The sequence below is a fragment of the Monosiga brevicollis genome, genomic scaffold (assembly GCF_000002865.3).
Source record: "Monosiga brevicollis MX1 MONBRscaffold_21 genomic scaffold, whole genome shotgun sequence".
NCBI lineage: Eukaryota > Choanoflagellata > Craspedida > Salpingoecidae > Monosiga > Monosiga brevicollis.
In genome coordinates, this window is record NW_001865058.1 from 55,573 (window position 1) to 69,615 (window position 14,043).

At 55.3% G+C, this 14,043-nt stretch overlaps 4 protein-coding genes across 4 annotated transcripts; 1 reads left to right on the forward strand and 3 right to left on the reverse strand.

Moving 5' to 3' along the window:
* Nucleotides 1–99: 99 nt before the first annotated feature.
* MONBRDRAFT_27677 (uncharacterized protein) lies at nt 100–751 on the reverse strand (the record flags this gene model as incomplete). Its single annotated transcript, XM_001748172.1, has 2 exons — nt 100–281; nt 504–751. Coding segments are annotated over 2 exons (429 nt in total), but the record flags the coding sequence as incomplete, so codon positions are not given.
* A 196-nt stretch (nt 752–947) lies between these two features.
* On the forward strand, nt 948–3,039 carry MONBRDRAFT_27678 (uncharacterized protein; the record flags this gene model as incomplete). Its single annotated transcript, XM_001748089.1, has 2 exons — nt 948–1,066; nt 1,194–3,039. 2 exons carry the CDS (start codon nt 948–950, stop codon nt 3,037–3,039), a joined length of 1,965 nt encoding a protein of 654 aa, XP_001748141.1.
* Nucleotides 3,040–3,247: 208 nt separating this feature from the next.
* MONBRDRAFT_38157 (uncharacterized protein) lies at nt 3,248–7,808 on the reverse strand (the record flags this gene model as incomplete). Its single annotated transcript, XM_001748173.1, has 9 exons — nt 3,248–3,443; nt 3,585–3,683; nt 3,758–3,952; nt 4,071–4,121; nt 4,192–4,316; nt 4,470–4,585; nt 4,724–4,773; nt 6,512–6,571; nt 6,663–7,808. The coding sequence occupies 9 exons, from the start codon at nt 7,806–7,808 to the stop codon at nt 3,324–3,326; spliced, it is 1,962 nt and encodes a 653-aa protein (XP_001748225.1). The 3' UTR covers nt 3,248–3,323.
* A 2,029-nt stretch (nt 7,809–9,837) lies between these two features.
* Nucleotides 9,838–13,444, reverse strand: MONBRDRAFT_27682 (uncharacterized protein; the record flags this gene model as incomplete). Its single annotated transcript, XM_001748174.1, has 10 exons — nt 9,838–10,396; nt 10,821–11,197; nt 11,305–11,663; nt 11,772–11,954; nt 12,033–12,353; nt 12,438–12,600; nt 12,676–12,795; nt 12,899–13,050; nt 13,134–13,239; nt 13,355–13,444. 10 exons carry the CDS (start codon nt 13,442–13,444, stop codon nt 9,838–9,840), a joined length of 2,430 nt encoding a protein of 809 aa, XP_001748226.1.
* Nucleotides 13,445–14,043: the final 599 nt, after the last annotated feature.

Below are 14,043 nucleotides of genomic sequence, written 5' to 3' on the forward strand. Positions count from 1 at the left end.
TGCGAATAGTTCTGCGCATAAAATTCCTGCGATCTTTATTCAGTATCAAGCGGTGACACGTCACATCCTTTTGGTGTGCCTTACTTCTTCCCCTATGACCTAACACACCCCCTTAGGCGGTTCTGAAATGGCAGCCGGCATGGCATTGAGAGCTGGTGACGGCCGTGTCTTGGTCCCATGGTTCTTGCTGCTCCAGGTGTGGGCTTGTGAGCCTTTGGCAAACAAGGAGGAGAGCCTCGGATCTCGGCTGCCGTCGGCATACTTGACGTGTGCTTGACGAGCTGGAAGTTGAAGGAAGATCTTGGCCGGTGACGTGGCGACGCCCCAGAAGCTTCCGGAGAGACGCAAGCAAACTCTGCGGTTCGGTTCAGAGAAGGCGCTTCAGCAGCTTGGCAGCACAAAGGCATTTCCAAGGTGAAAGAGAGATAAAACCAGAAGCGGAAGGAAACTGAGAGAAGCGATGAATGTGTCTCGATGCAAGATTTCGAATAGACTTGTCGTACTTTTTATCTCTTTAACGTTTCTCAAAAATCTTTTCTCTGAGGTGGCACAGAACAGAGAGAGAGAGAGAGAGAGAGAGAGAGAGCCAGTGGGTCGGAGCAGCATTTTACAACTTGAGCCGGTAAGCAACAAGAGACGTTTGCCGTCCTGCTGCGGCTGCGGCTGCTGGATCAGTGAGATGGGATGGCTGTTCGATGACCACTGACAGGAAAGGGCAGAGGTGCTCTTGTCAGTGGTGGGAGTGAGGTCTCTGTGGATAGTGCATATGCGAGGCGGCGGCAGCTGAGCATGGACCCACTAAGCTTTCCCTCTGCTTTTTTTTTGGTCGATATGCTCCACTGACTTGTGTTCCGCCCACCACTTGCTCATTCCTCTGCTTCTGCTTCTGGCCGCGATTGCTGCATAGACTTCACGTCTCAGATAGCATCATGTTGTTCAAGGGTGCCATGAAGGTGCTCATGGTCGCAGCCGTTGCGCTGCTGGCCGTTGCTGTTCATGCCGACGATGCCGAAAAGGCTGACATTGGTACTGTTATTGGTATTGACCTTGGTACCACCTACTCTTGGTATGTCGCACCTCAATTCCCAAAGCTCTGCCCATGGCGCACACCGTTGCTTATTCCTGACCCAATCGCACCTTGTTCATTCACGTGTTGATCTCACCTATTTTTCTGTTTGGTTTGTCGATCGCAGCGTGGGTGTGTTCAAGAATGGCCGTGTCGAGATCATTCCCAACGACCAGGGCAACCGTATTACCCCCAGCTATGTCGCTTTCACTGAAGATGGCGAGCGCCTGATTGGTGACGCCGCCAAGAACCAGCTGACCAGCAACCCCGAGAACACCGTCTTCGATGCCAAGCGCCTGATTGGCCGCAACTGGGGCGATTCCTCTGTCCAGAAGGACAAGAAGTTCTTCCCTTTCAAGCTCACCAGCAAGAACGACAAGCCCCACATTGCCGTTGCCGTCAATGGCGAGGAGAAGATTTTCGCCCCGGAAGAAATCTCTGCCATGGTCCTCACCAAGATGCGTGACATTGCCGAGGCCTACCTCAGCAAGAAGATCACCCACGCCGTTGTGACGGTTCCCGCCTACTTTAACGATGCTCAGCGCCAGGCTACCAAGGATGCCGGTACCATTGCCGGCCTCAACGTCATGCGCATCATCAACGAGCCCACTGCCGCTGCCATTGCCTACGGTCTGGACAAGCGTGACGGCGAGAAGAACGTGCTCGTCTTTGATCTTGGTGGCGGTACCTTCGATGTCACCCTCCTGACCATTGACAACGGTGTCTTTGAGGTGCTGTCCACCAACGGTGACACCCATCTTGGTGGCGAGGACTTTGACCAGCGTGTCATGGACTACTTTGTAAAGCTCTACAAGAAGAAGCACGGCAAGAACATTCGCACTGACAACCGCGCCATGCAGAAGCTCCGCCGTGAGGTCGAGAAGGCCAAGCGCGCTCTCAGCTCCCAGCATCAGACCCGCATTGAGATTGAGTCGTTCTTCGAGGGCGAGGATTTCTCCGAGACTCTCACCCGTGCCCGCTTCGAGGAGCTCAACATGGACCTCTTCCGTGGCACCCTCACCCCCGTCCAGAAGGTCCTCGAGGATGCTGATCTCAAGAAGAACGAAGTCGACGAAATTGTCCTTGTGGGTGGCTCGACTCGTATCCCCAAGGTTCAGCAGCTCGTCAAGGAATTCTTCAACGGCAAGGAGCCTAGCCGCGGCATCAACCCCGATGAGGCCGTCGCCTATGGTGCCGCCGTCCAGGGCGGTGTTCTCTCGGGCGAGCAGGACACCGGTGATATTGTCCTCCTGGATGTCAACCCCCTGACCATGGGTATCGAGACTGTCGGTGGTGTCATGACCAAGCTCATCCCCCGTAACTCGGTCGTCCCCACCAAGAAGTCTCAGATCTTCTCCACTGCCCAGGACAACCAGCCCACCGTCACCATCCAGGTGTTTGAGGGCGAGCGTCCCATGACCAAGGACAACCACCTTCTCGGCAAGTTTGACCTCAACAACATTCCCCCCGCCCCCCGTGGTGTGCCCCAGATTGAGGTCACCTTTGAGATTGATGTCAACGGCATTCTCCGCGTTTCCGCTGAGGACAAGGGCACCGGCTCAAAGGAGTCCATCACCATCACCAACGACCAGAACCGCCTTACCCCCGATGACATTGAGCGCATGGTCCAGGAGGCCGAGCGCTTTGCTGATGAGGACAAGAAGGTCAAGGAGCGCGTTGAGTCGCGCAACGAGCTCGAGTCGTACCTCTACGGCCTGAAGAACCAGATTGGCGATGATGACAAGCTGGGCGGCAAGCTCTCCGAGGAAGACAAGGAGACCATCACCGAGGCCGTTGATGAGAAGATCTCGTGGCTCGGTGAGAACGAGGATGCGGATGCGGATGACTTTAAGGCTGCCAAGAAGGAGGTCGAGGACATTGTCGCCCCCATCGTCTCCAGCCTCTACGAGGGTGCTGGCGCGTCTGCCGGCGGCTTTGAGGAGGACGAGGGTGAGGAGCACGACGAGCTCTAAGCCTCTTGCGCCTTCTCCATATTTCTCATTAAAATAGAACAAACCTTTCAGAACCCAAAAGAATTGAATCCTGACGTTTAAAATTATCTTCTTGACTCACAAGCAAACTATCACGTTTCACGAACTCCAGGGGTGCGCAAGATGAACCACCCATGCACGTCTTGTGTTGTTTTCTTGTTGTTTGTTTGTTTGTTTGCCACACACTCATCTAGTTTCAGTCAATTAGACTTGTTGAGCTCTAATATTGCCACTCGGCCTGTCGGGTCACGCAAGGCAAACTTGGCTTAAGCTGGCTCTTGAGACTCTGTCTGCGCCTTCGCCCGAGTTTCTGCTCGTTCCACCATGGCCTCGAGGTTGTCGATGATGGCAGCAATGGCGTCGACCGTGGAGCGATCAGCCGTTCCCTGCCGACGAAAGCACGTCTGAGTGAGCACAAGCCAATCGTAATCCAGGCCGTGTGCAGTCCTCAGGCAAGGCAAACTCAAGGAGTTGAAGGGTGGGGTCGGAAAAAACAAAACAAAAACGGGTCACATGCCACCCCTTACCGTTGCGGTTTGTTGAAAGAGCAGAAACTCGCGAAGATGCATGGCAATGTCTCGAACGTCATCAAGCCCGGCTCGCTCCACCAATTCCCGCTCATTATCCTGAGCAAAAAGGACGCACTGCGTGAGTAGAATTCAGGATCATGAAGTCAAGCGTGCGACTCAGTCCCGCGTACCGGTGCCTGCATGCAAAGTGAGCCCAGCGCCACGGCCACGTAGGCGGACAGAATGTTATCTGAAGTATCGGCCTCAGCGTCGTTTTCCAGCATGGCCGTTTCATCAACGCGTTGGTGTGCTCGGAAGATGTCAACGAGCCCTGAAATAAAAGATTGTTCCTTGGCGCCCTCGCGCCAGCGATAGCTTCCAATCAACTGAAAAAATCAGAGGATGAAGTGCAGTGACACCAGTGTTCAATGAGCGACGAGCAAACACAATGAAGCACGACCTTTCGATACGGGGTGCTCTCGACACTTGCAGCGCAGACCATACCAGACGATTATCCAGGTTGTGCTCCATCACGTTGGCAAGCAAAGACATGCTCTATGAGGCAGAACACTGGGTGAGAGGCAGCGCCAATCATGGTAAAAAAATTGACCATGGATTGACATACCATGACCGTCAGGTCAAACTTTTGCGAATCAGTCAGAGAGGTGCACTTGAGGTGCCGGCGTAAAAGAACCACCTCGCAGCAGCGCTTGGGCCACGTCAGTGTTCCCAATCGTGCGTTCAAATCCGCTACACACGATCAGGCAAAATGGTCAGATGATCAGACATCGTGATCACACAGAAAAAAAAAAAGGAAAAGCAAGATACACAATTGCACGGCGAGGGCACGAACAAGTTGGCACGATCTGGATCAACGCATACAACAAAAAAAATGGAACTTACGCTGATGATTGGTGGCGCTAATAAGGATGCGGAGGCAGGTGCAAATGGCATCAAAGGCAAAGGCGGGAAACGCCGATTGCTGGTGGGCGATTCGCTCCAGGCCCAGGTCGACCACCCTGAGGGTCCAAGCGCGCGTATTGGTTGGCATATTCGTTGAGGCACAGGTGCAGTGCCAAGCTCGATCGAGCTACAGGCGAAACCATCGCTTTGCCGGAAACAATGTCGCAATCGGAAATCATGTCACCATCACTCACCGAGCCAGCTCCTCAAAAAGACCAAAGTAGGGGCGGTCCACGCAAGTTTTCTTCGATAAAAGAATTAAGAAAGAGAGGAACCACGCAAAGACGGGTGGTCAGCGATGGACAAAATAAGAAAAAACATCCTGTTGCTTCTTACACCCAATCGAGCGAAACATCCCGGCACGTGCGTACATAGCTACCGTCTGGCTCTTGATGGAGGCAACTCTTCAAAATGTCGAGACGCAGGCTAAAGAGCTGAACGGCTTCAATGTCCTCAAGCCAGCGTTGGTTTTTATTCAACAAGGCCAAGAGAGTCGGCTGGCATCGCCGCAAAAATCGCGCGAGCCACCCCGTTGTGCGCAGTGCCTCATGAACACCGGCATCTGTCAAGGAACTCTCGATGAGCCCTGTCATGTGACGTCTTGCGGCAAATGGGTGGGTTTTATGGAAGGATGTGTCTTTTGGTGACACACCGCGGTTCAATACGGTCCAACATACCAGCAAATCCACTGACAAGGATGCGGCGCACAAGTAAAAGCGAAAAAACGCCAATCTATATCGCTCCAGAAGGATGAGGGGAGAGCCAAGACAAAAAAAAAGACAGAAAAAAAAAAAAAAAAAAAAAGCAAAAACTGGGAGAGGGGGGGGGGGGGGGAAGAAAAGCTTGGCCCCAGCAAGCCAGCCTGTCGAGCTTCGTCCAAGGTTAGTCGAGTCAAAACCAACAGCAGTCCCACTTACGGTGAGGTCCTTCAGGGCAATTTTTTCTTCGAGAGCAATGACCTTGATTGCATCTCTAAATTCCAGATACGGAGGGTGAATTCAGGTGAGAATAGCATATAGCGTTTTGGCCATGGAAAGCAAAAAAGAATCAAAAGCAGGACCAAGCGATGAAACACAGTTGCGTCAGACCTGAGCTGGACAGAGGTGGTATCTGATGATCTGTTTGCTTTTGAGCGCGCTGTGCGCCGCCGCAAGAGTGCAGTTGCAGCCGAGGGAGCAGTGGTGGTTCGGTCAACAGGAAGACAAGATTCGAGCGAAGTGCTATCCCATGACACGAGCGTTTCTGTGCGGCAGGAAGTGACATGAGCAACACAGCAGTGCAGCTCAGATGTGAATGAAACAAACACAAAGACAAAAAAAAAAAAAGAAAAAAAAAACCAAACAAACACCACAACTGCAGAGCACTATGGCTGAGGTGTCATTACGAACCGATAATTGGATGGACTGCCTGCTCGTGCAGGCAGTCGCGAGCCAATTCGAAAAGAAGGGCCAAGGCGGCGAACCGCGTGGTCGTCTGTTTGTTCGATCGTTACCGTGGGGTTGGGAAACTCAATGAGGTGCAGCCGCGCCAGAACGGTTGTGATAATGGGCGAAACATGTGTGCTCATGCAAGCGCGATTGCAGATGCCAAAACGCTTACCCTGGTCGTCTGAAGACAGGCAGTGGTGGCACTGAGCAGCGGCTGGATTTTTCCATAAGCACGCAAGAAGCGGCGAAATCGCGGCTTCTGGCATCGCGCTGCTAAATCAAGCAAGCTAGCCAAAGACAAGGGCCATGTCGCAAGGATCGGCAGGGATTGTCAGGGGTATTCTGGCTACGAGTGCGGTCGGCTGAACTTTGGGACGTACGGTCGTTCAACGTATTCAAGGCTGGCCTGCTGGGCTTGCTGTAGGCCATCAAGAAGAAAATCCACGTCATCGCGCAGCTATCGAGTGAAGTAGGGTGCATGAGCGGTCTGCACAAGCGTGGCACCCGGTCGAGGCAGGGTGATGGAAAGGATGACTGCACAAGCAACGTTCCCACCTCTTGCTGCTGGCCCTGTTCCAAGGAGGCATGGGCTTCAGTCGTTCGAGCAATCGTGACCTAGGCAGAAAAGGGCAATAGTAAGGGGCAGCTCTCTGGATTCAAGGACGTCCAATCAAAAGGCAGAACAGCAGGACAAGGTGAAACGCACAAAGTCGCTGACACTGCGGCGCGGCTCTGGGCGTGGGTCGTCAGGTTTGGTGTTGGGCCAGCTAGGTTGTGAGGTGCTTGGAGAGGGGCGAAGGCCAATGCGAGCGGGGGAGGTTTGAGCCTTGTAGAGGCGAGGGAGGGCGAGCTCGAGCTCGGCGGCCGAGGGTTCGGTGTCGGCGTCCAGCGAGTCAGGGTCATTCAGGGGCTGCGTATCCTGCTCAGACTCGGGTGGGTCCGAGGCTTGGGGCGGCGGTGTCTTGCTTCGAGTTGGTTCACGTCCAGCTCGACTAGGTTGACTGGGGGAGCGGGGGTCGGAGCGAAGGCGGAGAAGGCGAGGTCGGACAGGGGAGGATGCGCTTCGCTGGGGCCCAGGCGGAACATGGGCTTGGGCTGGGGTGGTCGAGACGGATTGGCTGCGAGCCAAAGCCGTCGTGGTTGTTGTTGGTGGTGGTGACTTGAGCTGAGGGCGAGACAATCGCGCAGATGCTCGCGAGTTGTGAGCGAGCCGGCCATTGTGGTTCTGGTCATGCTTTTGGCTGTGGTTCTGCCTCTGGCCCTGATCCGGACTAGGTTGAGTTTGACTGGGGCTGGAGCTGGAGCTGGAGCTGGAGCTCAGGATGCGCTGTACCGGCTGGTCGTGGCTCGGCGTGGTCGGAGTATCGCGTCGAACGGGGCGATTGCGGCGAAGCAGGGCGGTCACGAGCGGTGCAGTCGTGTCCGCTCGCCCGACGGCACGAGACGGTTGTGGCTGGGCGGTTGCAGACGCTGTGGGTGCGCTTGCGGGGGCGGAGCGAAGACGCCGTAGCTGTCGGGGGTTTGGCTGCGACTGCGGGCTAGCAGGCATGGGAGGGCTTGCTGTGCGTGCGCTCGCGCGCGGGGATGCGTTTTGCGGGCTGGGGCTCTCAGCAGCAGAGAGCACTCGTGTTGGCTGGGACGGGGCCGAGGATCGGGTGGCTGAGTTTGACCAGCTGCGGACCGTGGGGCTGGTTTTGGCACGCTTGGGAGTAAGTTCAGCCCGCTTGACGGCAGCAGTGAAGGCATCGTCCGCAGTAGATCGGGTCGAGGGGGAGCCGAGCTGCTCGCTGCCGCCGGGCACCTTGGCCCGGCGCGAGATCTTCCCGCCAAATCCGCGAACCGTTGTGGCCATTGTGGCGACACACAAGACACGCTCCGTCTGTCATGCGCCGTCAAAAAAAAAAAAAAAAAAAATGAGAGAGAGACAGACAGAGAAAGAGAGAGAGAGAGAGAAAAGAGAGAGAGAGAGAGAGTGAATTGGTTTGAGAAAGAGAGAGAGAGAGAGAGAGAGAGAGAGAGAGAGAGAGAGAGAGAGAGAGAGAGAGAGAGATTAAGAGAGAGAGAGATTAAGAGAGAGAGAGAGAGAGAGAGAAAAAATTCCTTATAGCGTCTGACATCAAGCGTCTGACATTAAGTTTCTCTGACAATCTGACAAATCGTCGCGGGATTATCATCATCTATATTTAGAGTCAACTCCTATTTTGGAACTGATGGCAATCTCTCTCTCCTCTCTCATATTTTTCTTCTTCGAATCACGCGTACTGTTGTATTTTACTGTTGCCAATAGCAGTTTCACACTTGTGCTTGCCTTTTCTCTTTTTGGCGCTGAACCGCGAAAAACGACGCGCGCGCGCGCGTGTGTGTGTGCGCGTGTGTGTGGCTGTCAAACGGCAGCGTGCTGGTCTGGATGCGACATTGGCCGCTTTGAGCAAGCAGTACCTCGTATTTTATGTAGACAGACGCTGAATAACAACACCGCCTTTGAAACGAATCTCGACTGAACGGCGTCGGCCACGAGAACGACGAGCTTCCTCGTCTGGATCTCCGTCTGTGTCGCCGTCTCTCTCTCTCCGTCTCTCCGTCTCTCCGTCTCTCTCTCTCTCTCCCTCTTTTAGCGCGGCGTTGGCCGCCCATTTGCGTGCACCTCGTGCACTTGCACGCAACAGAGCAGACATGATGTTTCGGTAGCCTTTAGCTTTTGACCTTTTGCTTTTGACCTTCTTGTGGCTGTCAGTCTTGAGCAGCCTTGCTCGGGCGGTTGAATCGGCGGCATGACGATGCAACTCTCCATCGTTTATTGCTGCCACATCAACGCCAACAGTCAGGCATCCTCGACCTCGTTTAGCCAGCTACGGCGCCGCTTCGTCGATCGTGCAAGCTTGCTGGCGGGTGCCGCTGAGCTGGCGGTTGTCATCAATGGTGCCTGTGGGCCGCTCAGGAAGCAGTTTTCCGAGACCGAGTACGGTATGCAGGTGGTTCTGCCCCACAATGCCGACCTCCGCAACTTTGTAGCCCACGTCCTTCACGTGCTCCGCAACAACGTCTTTGTGGAGCTCGCCTCTGTCAATGTCTCCGTCTTTGAGCCCTACACCAGCCCCGTTCTGCCGGCCGCGCAAGACGTGATGGCCCGCCAGCAGTCGGCGGTCGCCGCGTTGGTCGACCTCTTTGCCATGGATGCTGCTCCGGCCGAGATTGTGGCATCAGCACGCCGCCGCATGCGCGCGCGAGCCCTGCCCTCGGTTCGGCTCTACGATCGCCTTCGTCTCCAACGCTTTGCAACCGCCGTCGGCCAACCCGTCGTTTGTCGCTTTCATACACGGCACCAGCACCAGCACCAGCACCAGCACCAGCACCAGCACCAGCACCAGCACCAGCACCAGCACCAGCACCAGCACCAGCACCAGCACCAGCGCCAGCACCAGCGCCAGCACCAGCACCAGCACCAGCACCAGCACCAGCACCAGCACCAGCACCAGCACCAGCACCAGCCAGGGCGTGACCCGCATCGTGGTGTCCTGACCGTGCTCGTGCCATTTTTTCGTCCCGGTTGGATCTCCCTTGAAGCTTTGGACCATCATGGCCTACTTCAATCAGACACCCTTGTTGCCAAGGTTCTGCGACAAAGCAGTCTCACCCGCCTCTTGCTGACCCCAACCGCCCTGGCGGCCCTGTGTCGCGTTGAGCCTGCCACTCTTCGCCGGGGCAACACCATTCGCCTGCAGGTCGGGGGCCTCTTTGTGCAAAACGCCACTGACGCCGCCGTTGCCCAACTCACTCACTGGTGCCAAGCTGCTGAAGCCCGGGGTTGTGTCGTGGCCCTCACCGGGCCCTCCCGCTGGAAACAAGCCGCCCACCAGCGCTTTTTGAATGCGTGGGGCCAACTATGGCCCTTTTTTGAGCAACTCACCGTCCTCGTGAATGGCACCCACGCACCGCTCGTGGCGCAGCGCCTGATCGCCGCGGAGCGTTTGAGCCACCTCGCACTTCAACTCGAAAAGGACGTTCCGCGTACTCACGTCAGCACCGTCCTGGCTGCCATTCGCCACATCCCCTCCATTCAACTTCAAGGCATGGGCCTGGCCACCCTGGCCAATGCCGCTCCTGACCTTCCCTCCTTGCCGAACCTTCGGCGCCTTCACGCCGTTTGGCTTGACGTCCTGCCCCATATTGCGGCGCCTCGCCTTCAGTGCTACCTTCTCACGCACAACGCCAACGCCCCACCGGGCCCTCTCCACACCCGCTTCGGCCCGTTGGGTCCCGCCATTGGGCCCGACGCCCACCTTCACCGTATCTTCGTCGCCGTGCACGTTGGCCTCCGCCGCCTCCTGCAGGGTCAAGAGGCCAGCCGCCTCATTTTGCTGGAGATTGAGCCCCTTTGGCGAGCCATCCGTGATGTTTGCCTTGAACACGTGTGCCAAAACATGCTTCCGCAGTCCGTCACTGGGCCCGAGTCCAACACCCATCCGCCCTCGTTCAACGCGGGTCCTGCTGTGCAGCCTTGCCGCTAAGCGTGTGGCCTAGCTGGGGTCTCCCTTAACTTAACATAACCGGCTGCTGTGTCACGCTTTCTTTTTTGGTGAAGCCTTGTCTTCCTTGCTTTGCGATCCATCTGCTTTGGGGGATGTTTGAGTTTGCTCCCCATGACGTGAAATTGACATTGGATCTGACTGACCCACTGTTGCAAGTCGAGCGGCGAGGGTGTTCAAGCTCAAAGACATTCAATGTCCCACGTGCACAGGGCCTCAAACTCACTCGAAAAAAAGGGATCAGATCCAAGTTATGCATGCATACACACAAGTCACAAGTCACACACAAACAAGACCACCAGGGTCCAGCCTAATTCATGAAGCACATCATCTTTTACATGCCATTATCGCTTAGCCAGCGGTCCAAATCCAAGACCTCAACAGCCGTTGATTGAGAATAGCCGGCGTTGACACCACCACCAGCGACATAAACGCGGCCGTTGTACTCCTCGGCATAGATGCCATGGCGAGGTGTGGGCAAGGGTGGAATAGCATCCTCCAGCCACGAGTTGCTCGCAATGTCATAGAGAAGCACGTGGGGAAAGACATTGCCGTCAGCAGCCTCACCATCCGGATTGTTCAGTGTCTCACCGCCCATCACAAGCAGCTTGCCCTGGTAGTAGACTGCAGGCCCTGTGCCTCCAATCTGATGGGGCATCGGAGCCAAGCTGGAAGTACTGCTCGTCTCCCAAGTGTTGGTAGTCGTGGAATATTTCTGTCCCACGCAAGTTGCAAAGTCAGTCAATCAATCAGGCAAGAAAAGAAAAAAAAAAAAAAAAAAAAAGAGCACGCAACATGCAGGCACTGAGACGACTGGCTTACTTGTACCATCTCAAAACCGTTGCCCACCACGTTGCCTCCCTGGCGGCCACCAAAGATCCAAAAGTTGCCATCGGCATCGCCGGCAAAGGCGGCATGGTTCATGCCCATGGGCATGTCTCCAATCTGGGACCACGAATCGCCGTCCATGTCGTACGTGTAGCACTCGGAAATCGTGTCACCATTCTCAATGCCACCGCACTGGTACAGAGTATTGCCAAAGAGGGCCACGTTGGTGCTGCCCACCTTGGCAGGGCACTCCGTTTTGAGCTCCCAAGAATCTTGAGCGAAATCGTAGACTTGAACCTTGCCGTCTGACCCGAAGCCACCAAAGACCCACCACTTGTTTTGATAGACCACACCTGCCCAGGTGGCGCCAATCAAGCGAAAGTATGATTGTTACGGAGGTTATACGAGCCACATGGAAAATGAAGCACGCCAACGCACGCCTACTGCTATGCACTACTTACCGACGCCATGGTGACCGGCGTGAGGTCGTTGAGCCTTAAAGCTCCATTGCTGCGAGTTGAGATCCAGAGCCAGCGTGGCACCGCTGGTCTCACCGATAACATACAAGACGTCATCGTAGACGGTTGACGTCACTTCGGAGAGGTCATCAGGCAGCCCTGGAAGTTCACTCCAGTAGGGACCCCCTTGCTGTGGAATCACAACAAAGTTGGACGGTGAGAGAACCAATAGTCAGCTGGCAAGCGGGTCAGGTTGGCGAAGACTTGCCTGATTGTTGTCGTCATCTTCCTCCTGTTCCGTGGTAGTGGTAGTAGTGGTGGTTGGCTCGGTTGTGGTGGTGGTAGTCGTGGTAGTTGGTTCAGTAGTGGTTGATTCAGTGGTGGTTGTGGTGGTTGTGGTGGTAGTGGTTGATTCAGTGGTGGTAGTGGTTGATTCAGTGGTGGTAGTGGTTGATTCAGTGGTAGTAGTGGTGGTAGTTGATTCAGTGGTGGTAGTGGTGGTGGTAGTGGTGGTGGTAGTTGATTCAGTGGTGGTAGTCGTGGTAGTAGTGGTGGTAGTCGTAGAGGAACTGAGCTCGTTGGGTTCTGCGCGACAAGCCCAAGCAAGTGAGGGGCCAAGACTGGTAAGGGGCGCAGTTTCGTATTTGAAGCAGAGGGCACTATACATACTTTTAAAGCTTAAAACGCATTGGCCAATGGTTAATGGCTGTTGCTTCAGGCATTTCTTGATGGCCCGGTGATGATCCTTGTCTTCAAGAGGGTACTTGACACGAGCATCTTTCTTGCGGGTGCGCAGGAGCGCTTGCTCAATGCCCAGTTCGCATTCGGGGAACTGTGTTGAAAGCCTTTGTGAGTGTGGAGCCAGATGACTGTGAGCCATCCTCTGGCAAAAGTGCAATGCTCTTACGTCAAGGTCGCAGTGATCCAAAAGGTCACGCTTTAGGGTGGAGAGGATGGTGGCACCCTCCTCTGTATCAACCAGGTCATCCAGGGTACGACCATCTTCGCAACGAAAGTAGAACTTGCCCTGAGGAATGGGTGCGTGTTGGTGTTTTTGGTGAGGACCGGTGTGTCGTGAGGCGAGGGGAAGGAAAAGGGGGTGAACGAGAATAGTGTTGAAAAGCTCGCACCAGCTTTTTCCAGCTGCCGATTTCAGTTTGGGCGTCCTTGCGAATGAGGCGGACGCAGCCGTTGTTATTACTTTGACAGGGCTCAAAGTTCAGGCAGATGCGAGTGCTTCCCGACTCGCATTCGCCAAATTGAATGGCGTTGCAGCGGCCAGCTATTCCGAGCAAGTGGCAATCAGATGACCGAGTTTTCACCAAGCGAGATTGACACAAAGACGTATGGGAATGTGCCGCGTACCGAGGGGGCAGGGATTGATTTGCAGGGCATTTTCCCGGTTGGTGCCAGAGACGAGCTTGTAGCCTTCATCGTGCATCTCAAAGCGGAAGCAGTCTTCGGTTTCTAGCTAGCTCAACAGGGGCGGCAAGCAAATGCCGAGAGGATGAGGTTTGGGACGAGCATGGGGATCCACGGGTTGATCTACACGGCGGTCGCTGAGGGTCGCGGGCACGCTACCCTACCAAGTTGGTTTCAAAGGAAGTCAGAGCGGATGCGCAGGGTCCGCATAAGAGTATGGCGACGGTCAGATGGAGGGCCACCAGACGAGCCATGATGACAGGTGAAAGGTAATGGAGCGGAAACAGTCGCCGCAAGCCGAGCAGAAAGGGGGCGGTTGCGAGCGAGGTCAAGTGGAAGTGGCATGCAGCATCAGCAGTAGGCTTGGCCGAGAAAAAAAAAATGACGGTCAGGACGGGAACTGCACACGATGAAAGGCCAACTCAAATGTGGGAGCGGGGGGGCAAGGGCATGGGAAAGCGGACGATGCGCCAGGGAGGAGCTTGAAAAAAGACACTCAAACACAGTGGCTCTGCAGCTGAAAGACGTGTGGGTAAGGCTTCCCAGGAAGATGACGGACGTGGCGTGTGGGGTCGAACAAGGGCACAAGAGGCCAGCTCGAAGATCAGGGACCGGAGCCCAGGCAACAGGCAACGCTCGCGTGGTCAAAAGAGGTCAAAGAGAAGGGAAAACTGGCGCTGTGGAGCAAGCTGGGCGAAGGAAGATGCTCACGAAGCAGGGTGGGGAGGGGTCGGCGCGGGCATTTTGTCTTGATGACGGTTACCGATGTGAATACTGTGCGGGCAGTCGTGGATGGGGGAAAGAGCTCTGGTTGGCACGACGGCTTGGAACATGTTTGGCCCAGCACGATAGG